This window comes from Melanerpes formicivorus, unplaced genomic scaffold, assembly GCF_026170545.1.
Source record: "Melanerpes formicivorus ecotype bairdi unplaced genomic scaffold, bMelFor1.0.p_v2 SCAF_74, whole genome shotgun sequence".
Classification (NCBI taxonomy): Eukaryota; Metazoa; Chordata; class Aves; order Piciformes; family Picidae; genus Melanerpes; species Melanerpes formicivorus.
In genome coordinates, this window is record NW_027142426.1 from 322,229 (window position 1) to 343,170 (window position 20,942).

Sequence of the window (20,942 nt, forward strand, 5' to 3'; positions counted from 1 at the left end):
GTGCACATGAATAGGCTTGTTCTGAATAGACTCACTTTTAGAAAGATATCTTCTTTGTTTGTTTTACAATGATGTCTATTCAAATTAGTCTAAACAGAGAATGATGTACTTTTAACTTGAAGGAATTCTTAGACTCTGGGAAAAGAATTAATTTTACTGTCTTTGAAGTGTGCAAGGTGAAATGTTTATTGGTATGTGGCAAAGCAGTATATGTGGTGGGTGACAAAAAAAGTAGCATATTAACAAGACCACATACTGTAAAGTCTATAACAGTCACTATCTTCTATAAATGGATTTTTGATTGAAGAAGGCACTTTGAAGCAACCTTCCTGCTTTTCTACTTGTTGCTCAAGATTAAAATGCCTGCATTTGGATATGTGCAGATAGTTATTCAAATGCATATTCCCTTTTTAGGAACTTGAGGTCAATATATGTCCCATCTAAAAGGCAAAGGATTCTGCTTCAGGGAGGAAGCATGCTCTGTGCGGGGAGAAGGAAACATGTTAGAATCAGTTACCACTTTTGATAATAGGATGTTAAAATAAAGCATAACTTTTCCTTGAAAAAGCGTTGGGTGTCAAACACTATGCTTTGGCTTTTGAGTGGAGACTGCAGCTTGTGCTATTGACCTATCTTTCAACTTCTTTCTTGTATGAATACATTTTAAATTAAGGATGCTGCATGAATGTTTAACACACTGCTTACACAGATTTCTTCTTAATGTTGACATTATTTATGCTGAATACATTCGTCTTAGCGTTTCCCTGCAACTTTCTCTGACATTTTGTAATATCTACCAGTCGAAAAGCCTGAATTTTCCCATCCATTGTTACATCAAGTGACTTATGTTTCATAGTACTGCCTCTTGATTTGGAAATACACTTTGGAGTCGCATTGCTGTTTGTTTGTTTGTTTTTCTTTAAAGAATTTTCTTTATTTTAATTGACTAACCATTCTCTACTATAATGTAGTTGGGAGGGGAGTAGGTAAAAATTCTGGTTTAAATCAAATAATCGTAATTAACTTCAAAATATATCTCCTTAGGAGCAGTTCCCTCTTTCCTACCCCTGCCATTAGACTGTGATACGTGTGTTCTGCTAGTCTCTGTTATGGCACTAGGAAAGACGTTTTCATTATCAGATTGACTGATCTTTGGCAAACTCTTAGCAGCAGCCCAGAGACTGGTAAGCTTATAAAATCTCTGCTGTCATAAATTGGCAGGTGCCTTAATAAATTCTACATTTTCACATCATTTGGCCTGGTTTTCTGTTAAATGAGGAAATACAAGTATGTAATAGTGAAAATCTGTTTTAGGGAAGATGGGGAATACTGTGGGCATGCTTAGGTGAAAAATTAAGTTCTCCTTGTTTGAGGAGTTTAAAAAAACCACACCAAACAAAGCCAGAGAAAGAAAAAGATTACATTAGACTGCAAACTGTCAGCTATCTATCTGGGTCTTATTTAGAAAATGAAGTAGTAGTCTTAGTACAAAATGTTGTTCTGTCTTTGACAAAATGGAAGGGATGAGACAGAAAACAAACCTTGATGAGCACTGTTACAGTCCAAGAGTCGATCTGCTGCTTTGAAAAATAAAAGCAATAATATCAGTTTTAACTTAGAGAAGTCTGTCTTCTGTCTGTTCTTTACATTCTCATACGGTGGTATAGCTGCTGTTCTGACATTTTTGAAGTACAGGAAAGGATTTTATCAGTGTTTTCCATGACTGCAGAGTTTTTCTGTGATCTATGCTGAAGTCCATGAATATTTTCAAGCATTTCTGTCAACAGGAGATATGGTTTATGTCAACTCAACTTACAAACATAAGGCACACAATATGCTGCTCAGTGTGTCGAGCTGTGTCATCAACATTTGTAAAAAATGGTTCATGAATGTAAAATGCAATTAAAAGTTCAAAAATATGTGAAAAGATAAAGTCCTCATTAATAACAGTATACATTTGCTTTTCTGTACATGAATACCACACTGAGATTAATTCCATGCCACTGGACTTGAAATACTTACAAGTATTAGCAGCAGTTTGCACTCTGTAACAGTGGTTGCCCTGAGTAAATATGGAATTATAAAAGAAGTGATTTAAAAGTATTTTAGAAGCCTTGAAGTATATTTGGACTATTTCAGACACAAGCTGACTATAAAATATTCTATCTTTTTCTGTAGATTTTAACTCAGTTTGTATAATTCCCACAAATCAATAGTTTTTCCTGTGGGGAGCCCATACTTAGCACTCTTCCATGACGGTATATTTGATTTGCTGTGGTGGGTTTTTGTTTGGTTGCTTTTTTGGGGTGTTTTTTATTTGTTTCCTCCCATCTCCCAAGCTTCTGCACAGTTTGCAGAGAGAGATTTTATCTCATAGCTGTGCTCATGACACAATTATTTGTAGCACATATGTACTGCCTTTTGTGCCTCTTTTTGACACCTATTATCCACTGGCTGTTGGAATTAAGGATTTTGTCATGTGATTTAAAATTTTCTTTAAAAGCTTTCTGATAGGATTTTTATTATTACTACTAGCATGGAAAGCTGGCAATCAATGATTTCTGTGCTCTCGTATTATTTTCTAGGTTGTAGATCATAGAATAGCAGAGTTGTATGGGTTGGAAGTGACCTTTCAAGACCAACTATTTCATCCACACTGCAGTGAGCAGAGAAATCTTTAAGTAGAGCAGATTGCTCAGAGCCCAACCTGACCTTAAATGCTTGCCTCCAGTGTTTTACCACCCTCACAAAAAATTTCTTTGGTAACATCTGCCCCAAATCTATTCTCTTTTAGTTTAAAGTCATTGTTCCTTGTCCTTTTGCAAGATGTTTTCTTTCTTTTCTTGCAGTTGTTTCCTTTCTTTCCCTTCCTGTCTGTGTAATTGCAAATACTTTAAGAAATTATTTACAAACGGTACCAAATCCAATACAGCTTTGAAAAACTCTGAACTGGTTTCAGTAACAAGAACATCAGGTTTAGTCCATGCTTTTCTGCCTACCGTGCTGGAAATATTTCAAAAGTGGATCTTAGGCTTAGATTTCACAAATTGTTTTTAAGTTACACTTGAACAATTTAGAGATTGGTGAAGAAAATCACCTGTGCCAAATGGCATTTCCATTGTGTGATATTTTTTTTTCACTGCATGTTAAAAGATGAGTTTATGCACTACAGGTCAATAAATGCAGACTCTAATCAAAGTTTTGCTTGCACAGGGAAAAAAAAATCTGCTGTGTGTAATAGAGCCTTCTCTAAAAGATATTGAAATGTGATGAACCACAACCATTTTTTGATTGAGTCAAGTTTTTTTTTCAATTTGATACTTAAAAAGAGCTATGAATATCATTCAGTCATACTCCTATCAATGCCTTCCAAGTGGCTATCACAATCAAGATTACCTATTTTCTAGAATATTAGACCCCAAAAAAAAAAATAAAACAAATTCCTAAATGCTTCAGAGATTGTAATCTGCAGCTAGCAAACATGTAAAAACCCTTTTCCTTCAAGGTGTGAAATTAAGAAATAAAATCTTGTCTGTCACTTTTGCATATGATTTTATGGGCTGTGCTTCTGAAAATTCAACATCCTGGAGCTGTTATTTAAATAGTCATGGCTCCATGTTGTCCTGGACCACTATATTCATATTTTGAAATAGTTTCCCTCACTTATTTGTCTTCACATTTCAAAGTCTCTAGGACAGTGTTCACACTGTCTTCCTGACTTTGGTCATTGTTTAATTTAAAAGGAACTTCTTTAGTCTAACTGATTTAGTGAAGGTTACAGCATTATTTCCTATCCTCCCATGTTGCTTTGTTTTACCTCTTACTGGCTATTGGACAAAGATGCACAGACATCTCCACTTGTCCCATCTGGTTTTGCTCAAATTCTGCCTCAAATCTGATTCCCAGAGTCTACTCAGGCTGCTGCTTTGTTCTTATAATGGGCTTTATCTTAATGGATTCCACCACCCCACCCCCCTTTCCCCCAAATTCTCTGCCTTTAACTGCAAAGCTTTCGGAAATGTTGGCTTCACCAGGAAAGATGTATACTGTGCATTATCTTTCTGCTGTCTATCTTTCTGGATCTAGCTGTGGATCTACTCTGTATGTTTCTAATATATCCACATCACCATGGCAACTAGATGTCAGATACAGGCTACATGGTAACCTTAAGTTTTCCCTCTAAAATACCCTACTCTCCACCACTCCTCATTTCAGCAGCTGTTGCTTAGTTACTTGGGGTTGGTCTTTGCCTTTTGATAAATGTGAGCCACTGAAGTTTTGTTAATGTGCACTGTCTCAGGTAGAATATTAAGAAGCTTTTTGGCCTAAGACATCTCTGTAGTGTCCTTGTTGGTTCCAGAGGCAAGACAGGGATGATAATTTAACATTGGCCAATAATGGTAAAAGATTACTGTCTCCTCTTTTATCTATCACTTTTCTGCACTATTGTCTCCAACAAATATTAACTTCTCTGATGACTGATTAGAAGCTGTGGAGCTACAGTTTTTGCTCCCGTTGTGAAGGGTTGGAAGCAGCAGCTGTTTAATGGTATTGTTCCTGTCCACTTGAGTCTGGGTACTTGGTAACCCATACAGGAATATATAAAAGCACATCCATTTGTCTGAAACTTTGAGCCTGAAAAACACAGTATTTTTAAAGTTTTCTTGCTACTCTTTTCCAATTTTGTGTAATCGCTCTGTAACCTGAAGAAAGACTTGAGCCTACCAAAACCACTCAAACCAACAACAAAATCCACCCCACATCATAAATCTATTATCTATGGCTATAGTGTGTTATATACATAATTCAGTAAACGTCTTATTGGTATTATATGCCTAGTTGTTCTTTGAGAGCAGTTATTTCCCTTTTCTATGTGTGTGTGTGTGGAGAAATTCTTGTAGGCTTTTACTCATCATTAGCCATTAATGTGTAAACTGTTTCCCTCTTTTGAATATGCAAAACCACTTGATTGAATGGGTGTGTGGTAACGGTGAAAAATGTAGCTTATGTTTAGTATCATAGAAGTGTATCTAAAGACACATTTTATGAATTTTGTCTTCTATTATAGAATTCAGTAATAATAAGTTGTCTCTCTATCCTGCTACATAACGCAGACTGTGATTTTTCTTGGATCTGTGTTGTGTGAAGAGAAAAGAAAGCTCACTTTTCTGGTTAAGTATTAGTATGCTTGGCTAGAATATAAACTGTTTCAAAATATTGTTTGGCTAAAAACTTACAGAGACATTTTTGCACAGTGCTTTGTTTATTTAGGTGTCTGTCTTGTAGCTTTTATTTGGCACATTCCTGAAAGAGCAAATAGTGTTTAAGAGTCCAGAACTGATTTTACGATGTAGTCACCCCAAGATGCATTCGTGCATCTGTTCAATGTTCTCAGGATATGTATACGTTCCCAGTTTTAATACTAGCTTCAGAGGCTCTGAACCAGCTGAAAATGTTCATGTGTGTGAGATTTTTTTTCCCCAACTAAACTTCCATCCTTTTCATTGTGCAAAAGGTCTATGCAAAGATTATAAAGCACTTCAGCAGTAAAAGACATTGATTTGAGAGGATGAGAGATGACTTGTCATTGTAATAGAGAAGTGTGGTGTCATATCTGATGCTTGCGGGTTCATACCATGTTGATGCTCCTAGGAACGTAGCACTAGAGGCTTACTTTATTGTAGCCCAGTATGACTGGAGGCTCTCATGCCTCCATTTGAGGTATGTAAAAGACACAATGTGGTGATAAAATGAGGTCTTTAACATCTTCTGTTCAAAGCAGTATTTGTTGGTCCTCACTGCACTGTGTTGTGTGAGTGTTACCGTTTGAATGACGAACTTTAGCCTAGTCCCTGACTGCAAAAACTGAAAGCAAAATAAAATCACCATTGCGTAGAAAAGAAAAATAATGTTAAGGTCTATATAATGCATTGTCTTGCTAATGGGGTTATAGAGTAGTGGCATAAACAGTTCGTTCTCTCTTTTCTTCTGTTGTTTCTGCTTGTAACTTCTCTCTCTTTCTCATCCATGGCCTTGCCAGGGTATGTCTGTTTTGACTACCACATGAAGTAACGGGAAGGAGGAAGGGAGTGGAGGAGGAAGTGAATGGTCCCCCTGGATCCATCCATATGTTCATTGCATTTTGTATTTTAGATTTTAGTTTGCTTGTACATATAGCTTCATTTGCTTCCATTCCAAACTGAGCTAGTCTGGCAGTTTATTTTGGGGGTAGTTCTTCAAATTAGCTGGGGGGTAATTCCAACCCACCACACCAAGTTGGCCTGTTTCTACAATTCCATGTCTCTGAATATCTGAGCAATAGAAATTAGACATTTATAATTCAATGACAGTTTAGAGATTTGTCTGGTCTTGTGTTTTAAATAGTTTTTGTAAAGATTTGTGAACAGGTTTGTCCTTGAGAAATTTCCGTAGGGCTGATTTTTATTTCCAAGGCTGTACTTTCCCTTTGTCATGTATCACTTTGACAACAGGTCTGCTACATTTGTCCCTTTTGGTATATTGTCTGTTAAATATTTTACAGTAGAGTTGGCTTCATTTAGCAGCAGTCACGATTGCTTTCTTTTCCTCTAATGTGCAGCATGTTCCACTGGCTTCCTCTGTTGTTTGATCATGATAGTTTTTCCTGCCTTGCTACTTGCAGAGATTTAGGTTTCCTGGTTGCTGATAGCCACTTTTCCAGCAGCCTGTGTAGGAATTTCTTCTTGCCATGTGTCAGTAGTAACTTTTTTTTGCCTGTTATTATTCAAGACTTTTTTTTATCACAGAAGCAAACTGCAGCACAGAGTCATTATTCAATTTGGTTATTCCTATGTTCTGAGCATTTGTTTCTTTCCTACTTGGAAAACTGCTTCTAGCAGTGGTTTATCATCTCTTTCAGTCATACCCTGGTACCCTGGAATTCTGTGGTGTGGTCCTTTCTTACTGATCTTTCAGGTTTCTTACTATTCAATTTGTGTCCTGCAAAAAAGTGGAAATGAGCAAAGTTTTGTGCTCATAAATCCTCCTTATTTGCTGTTTCCAGCTCTTTGCCCTATGTGATTCACAGGTGAACCCACATACTGGTTGCTTTATACTGTTAGATCTCATAAGTTAAGCAGGATCCAACCAGGTCAGTAGTCAAATGGTTAACAGCAAAGGTATGCTGATTTGCTGGAGTATTTTTTTATAACTAATCAGGTGACAAGCTCTTAGCAGAGTCAGAACCCAATAATCAAGAAGGTGATAGTGAGGAGTTAGCAGCTATAATTCTGGTTTCAAATGAAAAAAACCTGAATCTCAGTCCACCTTGTTCACACATCCCTTCCCCCAAAACAAAACCCAGCCAAAAAAAAAAACCCAAGCAAACCCAAACACAGCAACATCCAAACAAAACCCCCAAATCCACTCACCATTAAAATCAACAGTGATCATACTCTAATTTTTCTGCTGCCACTTTGGAGGAGAAGGGGAATGTCATTAAGGTAATGCTGGAAGCTGAAACAACTAAATACCAACTGCTATGCCATTATACAGTCAGGCACTTGAAGTCTTTATCACCTCACATACTTATGAGGAGGGAATGTGATTTCTGACATTGGTGAATGCTTCTCAGTATATGAAGCAAAGCGGACAAACACCTTCTTTTATGTCTACAGATGGCCAGATGCTTTGATCTGTAAGTTGATGCATCCGCATTACCTAGTGGAGACAGGAGGAGGGGAAGAGAGGCGAGAAAAAAAAGGCAGTTGCCAAAATTGGCATCTGGCCCCAGCGCTTGCATATGTTGGACCACCCTGAAAAACATTCGTATTGGTGTTGAGTAGTATAATTATTAGATTGTTGGTCTATGTCCCAGCAAAGTATGTGATTTTGTTATTCTTGAAAATATGAACAGACTAAATATGTTGTCAGTATCATCAAAACTAAGCTAATATTGTTGCTATCTTTGAGCCAAAAGGGTGCTGGATTTTGCATTCCTTTTCCAGTGCTTGGTCCAGGCTGTGCTCATTCTGCTTTATTGCATGACAGTACTGCCCTGCAATGTTAGGGGCTGCCCTTGAGGTCATCAGATATTACAAGAAGCAATACCATTGTGGATGCCTGTACGTTTGACAGCTTTCCTGGAGAAATTAATGATTATATTATGAAGGTAATATAATAGGGGTGGTATTAAAGCCATGTATGTCAAGAAAGAGAAGTGTCCTGCACTTTCTTCATGGTTGCTGAAATCCTTAGTGATCTTATTTATTTTGTATTAAATTTTGCTCGATTAATTACACAGCAGAATTTGTCATGTATGCATCAGTTTTCTGACATAGACTTATTCTAGATATTTTTGCATATCCTGTCAATTAAAATGCATTTGATTGCATTGCTAACCTTTGACATGCTGTTGCATCAGTCTGCACTTCTCGGTTGCCTTTGTCGAGACTTCAGACCCATTTCTTTTGATCAGCAGTATCTATGACATTAGCTTAATTGCTACATGTTTTTTGTTCTTTGGCAATTGGGTTTCATATTTGTCAGAGGACCTATTTGCCTGGGGGTAGGTTTTATTTTAAATATCAGTAAAAACCACAAACAGCAGCAGAGCAAAATCTCATGTAATTGCAAGCCAGCTCATCCAAATGATGAAGAAAATGTAATATTTTAATTATATTATAGCTGTTGCTGTTAGGAGGTAAAAGGAGAAATGATGTTCAAATATTGCGATAGAATCTATTTACATTTGTTGCCTTTGAGCCCCATAAGTTCTGTCCTTTATTATTATATTTTTTTTCCCCTCCTCAAATTCCTGAATATTCGCAAACATTATTTTACCATGGTTGACATGTAACTATTTTGGAGATGCAGATGATATTCACCCATAATGTAAAAGTTTAAGAATACTATTTCTAGATGACTTACTGGAAGTTATTTAAGCAATCTAATATAATTACTTAAATTGGAAATTGCCCAGAACTACAAGCTTAACATGTAAGCTATTACAAGGCCACAAACTTTTTATGAGTATATATGGTCAGACCTCAGTTGTATTTAGGACAGTGCACGTGGACAGAGATGCACCCACAGTAAGTCATTATCAAACTTAAAATAAGGAGCTTGAATTTGAAATCCTTCTGCCTGACAAAAAAAGACAAGTGATTTCCACTTGGAGTCTGCAGGCCTGCAATTTGGTACTGTGGATATGGTTTTTTCCCCCCAGCTTCACTTTTTTTTTGTTTTTCATTCAAAGAATTAAAATGAGTGTGTCCTTAATTGCTTTTATACAAAACACCTCCAACCAACCAAAAAAAACTAATGTGGAAAATGTATCATGGCATATTGCAACAAGAACAGCTGGCATAATAGATGTGCAGGGTGCAGGAAGTTTGTGAATTGTCAGCAGCTTTCATTTTGAAGGCACCCAGTCATCACAGATGACATTTTGATTGTGCCTTCTTATTTAGAATGCTTACTTAATGCCTCCTTCAGCTAAAACACTCCTAGTATTTTCAGAGTCACTGGATTAATGTTTGTAGTGATCAGCATTTGGATTAGTGATTAGTGTGGCTGACCTAATGAAGAATGTGGACTCAGCCAGACACGCTTAAGGAAAATATTCTATTTCCATGGAGTTCTCTAATCTGAGGTACAGATATTTAAACATATTAAGTGGCTTTTCATAGGCAGGCTAAGAAAAGTAAATCCATTATTGCAGCATATAGATATTTTAATATACTTCAGAAGTGAATTATATATCTATTTTTATTTTATTATATATGTATATATATATATTTTTTTTTTTTCCAAAATACCACTGTCAAATACCATTCAGTATAGAACAGGTAGACTACTAAGTTTGTCCCATGACCTTATGGAGCTGGAGGGTATATAAAATTTAAAGGAAATTGAATTGTGAAGCACAGTGAAGGTTCTGCTTAGATGAATGGCACTGAGATCCAGTTGTAAGCTGCTAAGAACCACTGTAGTTGGTTTTAAATATAAATTAAGATAGAATTTTTAGGTTTGATTTATTTGGCTTGCCACTAATTCTGGTGACTGAAGGGCATATGAAGAGCTTGTAGTCCTGTAGAGGTTTAAGGAAAGGATCCATGTGTTTCCTCTATGCAGGCTTTTCTAGTAACATTTCCAAGAAAACAAAATCACTAAATCAGCACTCTGTACTGTTGCTCTTTTCAGAGATGAATTAAAGTTATCATCTTATCTCAGTGTTGTAATGATGTCAGTAACACCACTCTACTTGCCAGTAAGTTAGATTCTGTAGCAGAACTTGTGTATAGAACCAGTAGATCAATGTTTAAGCTAGTACTGGGAAGTAGCAGAGGACTGAGAAGTGAACTGGATTCTTGTTGTAGTGCTTCATATGTCATGTCATCTCTAATGCTGACCAGTGAATCAACATTTTGGGGTGCCAAAATAGAAGCATATTTTTTACAAACTGATGATGAATCCTAGGACAGCCAGTCTTGAAAGTTAATTTGTGATGTCTTAATCAGAGCTGTTTACTGGAGTAACTGCAGACTTGAAAAAAATTCTAAGTAGTATTGTTGTCCTAGTGACATTGGTTTGTCTGATATGTGTCTGGTTGGACAGATTTTAAATGTGTATTTCATCCTCTAGAGAAACAAGTAACTATGCTAGACATGATTTAAAACCAACATCTGTTTTGTTGACCTTACTTTTACAGCAATCCATGATGTAAACCTAAATATTTAGCTGAAACCAACATTCAAGGATTTGTAGCTGAGACATTTCCCCTTTTCTGCTGTTTTTCTTAATGAATGTATGGAAAGATAACAATTCATCTCTTTTCTACTCCATTAAAATCACATTCTAAGCAGTCTTCTGAAATCAGTGCAGTGATATTCTTTGAGTGAATGGAATCGTTATTTCAAGTACTTGAGCAAATGTAGTTCTGTGTTTGTGTATGCACACTTCTGCAAATTAAATAACTTACTTGTGATTTTCATTCAGGTTTTTTTCCTTTCTAGTCTGCTGACATCAGATACTGGTTGAATTTGGAATCTACTGTATCTTTAATGGTTTCACATTAGTGAAAATTCCTTGTTTGAAATTGAGTACTTGTTATGATATGTTTGATTTCTGATTTCCTATTATCAATTCAAATCTGCAGCTTAAAAGCATATTTGAGCAGCCTGAGTTTTTAGGAAGTGATAAATGAGGATGTTTTAAACAGAAATAGGTTATTTACAACATCAAGGACTTCCTTTGTATTTCTATTTCTATAGGAAAAAAAATTGATGTAGCTGTGAAAATGTGGTCCAATGTTTTCCAAATAACAATTGGTGTTACTTGACTTGAGATTTTGTGTTTATGTGTGTATGATAATCCCTTCAAATGTGAAATAAAAGCTATTTCACTATCTATTCCCACACATTGAGCTTTCAGGTATAGTGAGAATGGTTTTGCCAAGTTAAAGATTAAAAAAATCCTCAAACATATGAAGTGTTGTTATGAGATATTCCATACATTTAGGATAAGTAAATGGAATAAAGAATCTATTATTAGATTGAGTAATTCCTGTTCTCCAGTAGTGATGCAGTGGTTTCAGATATAGGATCTAATGAGCAATTTTTACTTGCCTAAAAAATGTACCTGGTGCTTTTCTGTGTTTTAATCTGACTTTCAATATTTAAGGGTATAATTTATGTTTAATCACTTAATTGACAAAGGAGACCAAAAGATATTCTGCAATAGTTTGCAGTCACTACATTTTTGGTGAATAAGGTGCAGATGACAGAGTTCAAGAGATAGTAAGTAAAAGCACTTTTCTCTCTCTTTTTGTTAATCTTTTTTCTTCTCTTTTTTTTCCCCCCCTCCTAGATCCAGCCATTGTAAATGGAGTTTATTGGTCAGAATCTTTAAATAAGGTGTTTGTTGATAATTTTGATCGTGACCCCTCTCTCATCTGGCAGTACTTTGGAAGTGCAAAAGGATTTTTCAGACAGTATCCAGGTAAGAAGAACACAAGTTTTAACTTAAAGTAAAAAATATTATGACTGAAAATTTCCTTTGAGCATTACCACAAATATGACTTTCCACGTACTTAGATGTTTAATCTTACTTTGTTTTCAGAGAGAGTATTTCTAACAAGATTTTCCAATGGTCTGATTTTTTTCTACCAATTTTCATCTAGAGGTGAAGGCCACGAGATAACTCATGTATTTGTAAATAGTCCTATTCAGATATACATATACACATGTATAGCAAATAACTTCTAAACATGTTGACTGTGGAGAAGGATTACAAACAGATTAGACCCTTCACATAGTGTTTAACTTAGATAATGTACTCTATTGATGCATACAAGACTTAATTGTAATTTATTGTTCAGTTTTTAGTCTTCCAGTTAACCTGATATCTTCATATTTATAGATTCCAAAAAACTTGTTTCCATGTTTGCTTTCACACCAATTACAATAAAGTGCAGTTAGATCACTTGTATTATTTCTACAGGAAATGGTGAAAACATGTATTTTTTACCTATTAAGGTTTATGCTATCACTGTCCCTCATCTTCTCTAAGTTTGAATCAGGCCAAAAATGGGAACTGTTCCTTTAGCTGACATGGTTTTGCAACCCAAGTTTTTCAAGTCTGAACTCTTTAGTTTAATGTGAGAAAGTTTACCATAAGGATGCCTGTCTGAAAGTGACTGAGAGTAATGGCTACTACATCAGTGTTTTAGATTATAGTTCAGTTCTTAAGATCTATGATATTTAAAAATAGAGGGAATGTTAGTCCTTATTTTAAAGTCTATTTCTTGTTTTGTGCTAGAAAAATGAGTGTAAAAAGCAGGATTTTTCTTTTTTTTGCTTGGAGATGCCTTTGTCATATCTCTTTTGACCCAAAATTGGGGGATGTTACCTCCTCACAGTGACACAAGCAAAACATCAGATGCATGACCTGTGAGTGAAGCAGTATAACAGGACCTGTTGAGATCACCCATAAGTATTAAGTGCTTAATGTTTGGAAAGGACTTAGCAAGCCTGTGATAAAGCTTGCCAGAGCCAATGATTGAGTGTGACTATAATGACAGTAATATGAGGAATGTAGTATGCCTGAAAAGGTTTTTTGCCTTATAGTAGGCTAAAAAGGAGTGAGAACTCTTATTTTATTACTTTTTTTCCACTACTACTTATGTTGTAATACCATTGCCTGTAAGATTAAAGTATGAAACTCCACTAAGAGTTATATTTTGAACAGGTACTGTGAAAGTGTAATTTAATCTTTTTATCCTTTCTTTTAAACAGGAATTAAATGGGAACCTGATGAGAATGGAGTCATTGCCTTTGACTGTAGAAACAGAAAATGGTAGGCAGTAGATGACTACTGGTGTTTAAGAAATTTGAAAGGAGGAAGATGTCAATGTTTAAAAGAACAAATTGTCTTATCTTTTTTCCTAGGTACATCCAGGCAGCCACTTCTCCAAAAGATGTGGTAATTTTAGTAGATGTCAGTGGCAGTATGAAAGGGCTTCGCTTAACTATTGCAAAACAGACAGTTTCATCTATTTTGGATACCCTTGGAGATGATGACTTCTTCAACATAATTGCTGTGAGTGTCTCAGGATTTTTATTCCTTACTTTTTCTTCCATCATCTGCTGTTATCTGCCATGTTTAACATCACACAAAACACTTGAAAAATGTTGCAGGCAGGTAATTGATACAAGGTGATATCTAAACCAGCAGGACAGATTTTTCCGACGCAAGCTTCTTACATGACAATGTTCTTAAACTGTTTTTCTGTGACTTGCAACCTCAAACCCCTTAAGCTGTCATGAACTTGGGAGTTGCAAAGAATAGGAATCTGTTTTGTAGCTTGCCTGAATTTTTTTACATTACCTTAATGTTTAATTTTGGGGTATGTTCTCACACAGACACGTGCACGCTTCCCCTCAATATTTGAAATAAGTGAGAATTGCAAAAAAGGTTAATATTTAAGAGTTAATTGAACCATATCTTACCTTATGCTGAAGTTTATAAGGTATGATAAAATGTCAGCATAACTCCTTGTTGCTCATGCGTTTTTCAGTGTAAATCTGAAATGCCTGTATGTGTAAGTTGGGCAAAGGCATATTACTTGTACTTGCCAGGAGTGATAAATTAGATCATCAGTAGTTCCTGTTATTTGTGTATGGTTTTCCATAGTAGAGGTACTTGTTGCAAATCTGCGATAGTATGAGTAATGGAGCTAATCATCTAAGTAAGGATGCTTAACAAGTCCAAAACTAACAGCAGAACTACGATGCAGGTGAGGGATGGGGGAGGGAGAAGGAGGAGGAGGAGGAATTGGTAGGTTTGCAAATGCTCCTTTGCTGATCTTCTTTTGCTAATACTTTGTAAATATGTTTTATTAATATTTTATCACATCTTCAAACTCCTGAGTGAAAGGAGGATTTGGGCCTCTTTTTTGTTACAAGTGAAGTGCCATTCGTGTACTGAAATAAATGACCCCAGTGATGCCAGTGCAAATCATTGATATTGTATGGAGAATGAGTTATATATACATGAAGTGAATGTGCAGTTACTGTATTTGTAACAGATAGCAAACAGTGAGTTTGGACTATCTTTCATATAAATCTCCTTGCATAATTGCATAATTAGCAGAAACTCATGTCTTTTGACATAATTATATACTGTATAAAAATAAAAGTTTTACCGTCCTTAAAGTTTAACTGTAATCTAAATAATTTTTTCTAAGTTGAGAGAATATTTCAACTCAGTAACTATTAAGATACTTGATTAGCCATTTTCCAGTGCATCATTTCTGTATTTATCAGTAGTTGTGAGGCCTGGGGTTTTGGCATGGTTGGGGTCGTGGTTTTGAAAGGTTCTGGCCTAGTGAGGTTTGATACAGCCCAGGTCAGAGCTGGACCAAGGCTGAATAGGAATTTGTGTATTTTGTATGCTTTTGTATTGTTGTATATAGTTGTGAATAGTATTTCCATTTAAATTTCCAATTCTTTCCAATCATATGTGGAGTGTTTTTCTTTTACTCCTCTGGGGAGGGGTACAAGAGTTTCTGTCTGCTCTAAACTCAAGACAGAATGCCTGCATTTTGAGGCAGAAGATGAAAATGTACAGATAATAGTGAGGAAATGTGTGAGAGGACTTAAGAGATGAGCAACAGCCAGAATGAAAGAAGTGCAAATTGCACAGTTAGATGGGAAACTTGTTTGTTACAGTAGTAAGGAAGAGCACTTCCAAGTTAGCCAAAAGAGGACGTGAGGTTAGAGAAATTGGACTAGTGTGTGGCAGGGCTCTGTTGACAGTGGGGTTCAAAGATAGAAAGGAATTGAGCATTGAAAAAAAATCAGTATCTATGTCATGAAAAGAAAGGAAACAGATTTAGCAGATGAAAAAGTGAATTCTGAAAAGCTCTTATGGAAAAATCTGTGGTCATCAAATCTGGTAGTTTTTTCTTCTCCCTTTACAATATTTCATTGTGCAGAAAGTTTTAAATGCTTTTCAGTTATGTTTCAAGTTGCCTTACTCTTCAGTATTCTATAAAGAAAAAAATGTTTAGGATTCTCATTAACAGTAATGGGAATTAGGATCACTACATACTAACATTGTTACAAACTCAACACTTTTAAACATGCAGTTGAATAGCAGAAAATCCTCCAACAAGCCAACCGCTAAGCCAAGAATACAACTCTCAAAACCCACTAACAGTACATTAGCTAGGTTATTTCATGTCCATTTGATTTTTCACTATATATAATTTAACTTTATATGTGTATGTATAGTAGAAAGCAGAATTCAGTGCAGGTGTTTCCAGAGAAGAAGCATAAAAGGGTAATATTAAAAATAGTTTTAGCTTTCATGGGTAGGTTGTTGCAAGAGCTATCTGGAACTGATGGACTAGATGATTGAATTGCAAAAATTTGTTGAAATACAAAAGCAATTTTCTGCTGCCTATGTTAAAATTTAAGATCAGTTCACTGGTGCATAAACAGAGATGCCTACAATGAGAGAGAAGCCATATTTTCCCAATCCGCTTTGAAGTATAATTCCAAGTCATGCATTAAATTAAAATATTATCATAAAAAGAGTACTAATTCTACTGAATACTGAAAAATTTTTAAGTACTTTTATAAAAATGTAAACTCTACATTAAATTAACAAAATATTAACTGAGCCAAGAATGTTAAATTAATTTAAGTGCTCTAGTCACACCATTTTAGCAAAATTGATTGGAACAGAAGTGTCTGTTAATTCAAAGCAGAGCATTATAGCTCCCTGTTTTAATTGGTAGAATTTTCCATTATAAATTATTTCTGCATAGTCTCTAGTTTGGAATCCTTGTAGTTATGCAGAATAGTCTATGGATAAGCTTAACTTTCAGCCTTCCTGCATCATGAGTTTCTGTACAGCCGGTGCGTGAGCACTCTGAGAAAGGCAGCCAGTTGCTAATCTCCTTATGACTACTCCAAGTATTGGGCTGCACTTGTGTGACACTTTTTGCACACAGTAACACTGGTGCAACTTTGGAAATAAAGTTAAAATCTTATAGAAATGTAATTAACAGATATTGTGCTACTTAGATGCAAGGCCTGATAAGTAGGAAGCTGTTTCTTCTGTTTGCTGGCAGTGATAAGTCTGGAAAAGAACTGTGGTACTAGTACGGTATTAGAAAGTTCTGAGTTTGTGTGTATGCAGAAGTTTGAAATGAAGAGACAGATTTCATTGGCTACTTACAGACACTGTGCATGGTATTATATAAAGAAAAGTGTGTGTATTAATATAGCATCCTATGACAACTAGAGAAATCAAGATAAAGTCAGGTTTAACCTGAAAGCGCATTGGTTAAAGAACACACTGAAAAAAGCCTGAAGAAGGAAAAGCTTGGGTGTAGGTGCTGGTATACTGATGTCTCTTACAGATTTTAATGATTTTTTTTTTTCAATAGAATGTAGTATGGTCTTGACTGGCCTTTTAATAAGATATAGTGTTATGATTGGGCATTATTATTTTGCAATGAATGTCAGGAGACGGATTGGAAAGCAGTCTGAAGAGAAAAACTATAGGGGAAAGTACGTAATTTATCAGATCAGTAAATTGTGGTATTGAGAGGCACATGAGACATCCCGTGGCTCTGAAGTGTTCTAGAAGTTTGTCTTGTTTTTCTATTACTTTCAGAACAATAGACATATCCACAAGCTTTTATATATTGAAATATCATTGATGGGAACCAAGTAATTATGGAAGCATGCAATTCTGCTGCAGAAATTGTGTAAATGTCTTCCAAGTATTTTTATTTCTATATAACCAGCCCACTACTAGGTGATGCTGATGTAAATAGTCTGTATAACCACCAGCAATAAGTGGAGTTACTATGGGCTTTTATTTCCTTATACCTGAGAATTGAGTCTAACACAATACCTTAAGAATAACTTGATGCAGTTCAAATTCAACACTCTTCCCTATACTACAGTAATTAGAAGTGTGGTGAATAGTGCACTGTTAAAATGAATCATGGAACATGAAGTAGGGGTCCACTGGTAGACATGTGTAAAGGAAGGAGTAGTGTTAAAGAAGATAGTAAAACAAATTCAGTAGTATAGGCAGCCAGAGGCAGTGAGAACTTGCAGGGACAGGAACTTCTCTAAGCAGCATTCTGTAATAAATTCATTCTAAAGCTTTTTTTTATTTCCCTGGAGGTGTAGGAAGATGGAAAAAATCCACATGTTAATCTAATGAAATGCTTTTTCAAATTTTTACTTGACTTATTGTGCTGTCTTTCATTTTTTACGATGGATGTTCTGATTCACTTAATGTCTATGACAGAGAGAAGCAGCTAAATGCCAAATAATATAGTTTTATTTGTGATACATTATAGAGAAGATTAATAGAAGGAGGAATTAAGTAAAAATTCAATCTGAACAACTAATGTGATGATTTGAAGGTAGTTCTGTATTAATTTGACCTGTTTTGAAAGGTTTAAAAAATTTAAATGAGTCCAATTTTCAATCAAGTAACTTAAGCATCTGTGAGTGCAAGAACTACTGAACGCAGATGGGACTTACTTTCTTCTAAAGCTTAAAATGCTTTTCAAAATAGGATTTGGCCTATCTAACTTACTTAGACTTTGCAAGATAAGCAGATAATTCCTTAAAGATCTGTCACAGCTTCATGACTTACTGTTTAGTAAGCTGCTCTGCTTGACTGAAAGTCTGACTGTTGTCAAACAAGCTCAGGATTGATTCAAGCTTACAGAATTCTTGACACAGTTGTTCCCATATTACTCTTCCAGACTATTAACCAGCACCTCAAATATTTGTGAAAGGTTTTTTATATGTAGAAAAGAATTGGGAGTTGTGCCTGTGATATAACAAATGTGACCTCTTAATACTATCCAGATTTCAACTTGAAGGATATTTATGCCAGCCAATGTATATAGTGCACGTTAGCTCTACCTGAGTGTTGGCATCCATTCAATTAAATATTCCTTTTTAAAAGGAAATTCTGAGACATTGTCATGTAAAAGGACAAAAAAATGCCACAGCCAGTTTTTAAAGATGAACTGAATCCTTTTGTTCTTGTTCTGTGTGCATGTTTCACTGAAGTTCTAAATCACTAAATGGTATTTTTTCAAAGGTTTTAATTAATTTTTTTCATTGTACTTTTTATTTCTCCCTGTAGTATAATGAAGAACTTCACTATGTAGAGCCATGTCTGAATGGAACATTAGTTCAAGCAGACAGAGCCAACAAAGAGGTAAGGAATGAAAGTAATGAAACAGTAAAGAGAGAGGATGCAGTGTATAAAAAGGTGCTATAATGATGTTTTCCTAGTCCAATGCATTCCATTGTTAGAATTTATTAATTATGTTATTTCAAAGGAGCCTTTTGTGACTCAGTAGGAAGAGAAAGAAATAACCTTGTAGTCAATATAATTGAATAAACTTAATGGAAACATACAGAAGTCACTGAAAACATACTGTTAATAAAGTTTGGTAATTATTTAGGTAAAATATTTCAGTTGCTTGGATTGGACTATCATTCTTATGATAGTTATCTATCATATTTCTCAAAAATTGAGGGACAGATTGAACTCTTAATTGAAGCCAATACTAAAGTTGAAACAAAAATTCAAAACAAATCAAAGTTGTTAATAATACTATGTAAATACCCACCCCACACCCCCCCCAGAATTCCAAACAGGTGTGACAAAATAATAACACATTTGTTTGATAAAGTTTATTGCTTGTCATCCAAATACGTTTGTGCTGTACAAGTGTGGTTCCACACTTTTGGAAGGGTAAGGTAAGATTTTTCTTATACAATGAGGGTGTAAAATAGTCCAAAAGTTCTGCATTTCTTGCAGAGGGAAAGGCTTGTTAAAATAAGTCATTTGTGGTGTTAAAGATTTTCTTCCTTGCAAAATTGTCCACTCTTAAACAGTCTTGTCCACCTATATCTATGTGTACCTTAAAATGACTTGTCCACCTATACTGAGTCTTACCTGTGGCTGGATAAGGCAGAAACCTTGCACCCTTCTTTTATCTCTTCTGTTTTCTTCACTGAAGGCACATCAGATGAGTTTTAGCACAACACTGAATTGTGCTTGCCATTTACAATGTGGTAGTTCATTTCCCCTGGACAAGTCAATGAGACGGTACAGGAAATAGAAAACTTCCTGTATAGCTCTGAAAACACCCTTCTAAGTATGTCAATATTAGGTCTTTTCATGTATATTAAGACAAAATCAAGCTGATCTCGTTAGGCTGAACATTACTTCATTGCACTATTCACATGGTTTCTTTGTATTTTACCTATATATATACCTATGCTCTACAAGAATTATTCCTCATGGGCTACTTCCTTAACATACTTGAAGTTCTCCACAGCTTATTCTTAGATTAAATGTCATTTAGATACTATGTGCAGTGGCATGAACTGTTTCTTATCATTTAGTATTGAAGACACTTATTTCTGAACGGTGATGCAGTTTGCTAAATGAACCCTTTATTAGGGATGCATCTAATGAACCATATGAAAGTTCTAGATTCAAAATACATTGCCCAGATGTACTGTCTGGAATTAATCCTTCTGTTAACCTTTCCATCACTCTCCAGCTGATCAAAATGCAGATTAGCATATTCCCATATGTTACTTAATGTCAAATTAATGTTAAGATAATTGATTAAAAAGCAGTTAGCAATTGCCATTATGGTATTTCACATTGCTGTCCTTTCTGCTGTGAAAAGGGGCTGTGCATGTTGCTGATGAGAGCAGGGACTGAATTTTTAACAGTTCATCCTACCACTCTTATATTGTTGTTTTTTATATATATATATGACATTAATAAGGACAGGTATTTTTTAATGTAGCATTTGTTGCTGGAAGCACACATAAAAGAATTTTCCCCAACCTGTTAATTTATGCTGTGTAGATTTTAATTTCTACTATTTTGGTGCATATTTCTCTCTTTTTTTTTTCCCCCCTAATTTTATTTTTCAACAATAATATGAGTGCTACTATTTTTAAAAAAATCCCATTAAATGACCCTTGAATAAAATCAGCTCCCCAACACACCCAGATGCACTTCCTAGCTCTTGCTAACTGCATCTTACTAGGTTCATTTGGCATCACATATGGGTAATAAACACAGTTTTTAGAAGCAGGGATAAGAAATTACTTTGAGATGCTTGACTGAAACTTATTTCATGAGGAAAGCAGCTGTTTTGATAACTCCAAATAAAAATTGCTTTCACAGGATCAGTACCCCAGTCTACATTTTTCTTGAAATATTTATTGAAGGACCACTTTACTGTCTTTCATGTGTAAGGCTGAGATGTTTCCAAATGGAATCTTTCTACTCTGAGGATGCCACTTCATCTTGGTTTTAACTCAGGTAGCAGCGCTGCAATTACAACAAAAGGGTTTTCTCCTCCCCTTGCCCCACCTCCTCTC

General features: G+C 35.4%; 1 protein-coding gene across 5 annotated transcripts in view; it reads left to right on the forward strand.

The window, feature by feature from the left end:
• Positions 1-20,942, forward strand: part of CACNA2D3 (calcium voltage-gated channel auxiliary subunit alpha2delta 3) — a 432,799-nt gene that overhangs the window by 176,446 nt on the left and 235,411 nt on the right. For all 5 annotated transcript variants that reach the window (XR_010990518.1, XM_068163805.1, XM_068163807.1 and 2 more), the window contains exons 6-9: positions 11,848-11,979; positions 13,275-13,335; positions 13,428-13,578; positions 18,670-18,744. Coding sequence is in view for 4 of the 5 variants with exons in the window: in XM_068163805.1 (XP_068019906.1) it covers positions 11,848-11,979; positions 13,275-13,335; positions 13,428-13,578; positions 18,670-18,744 (419 nt within the window). In the remaining variant the exon portion in view is untranslated. The remainder of the gene's footprint in view (positions 1-11,847; positions 11,980-13,274; positions 13,336-13,427; positions 13,579-18,669; positions 18,745-20,942) is intronic.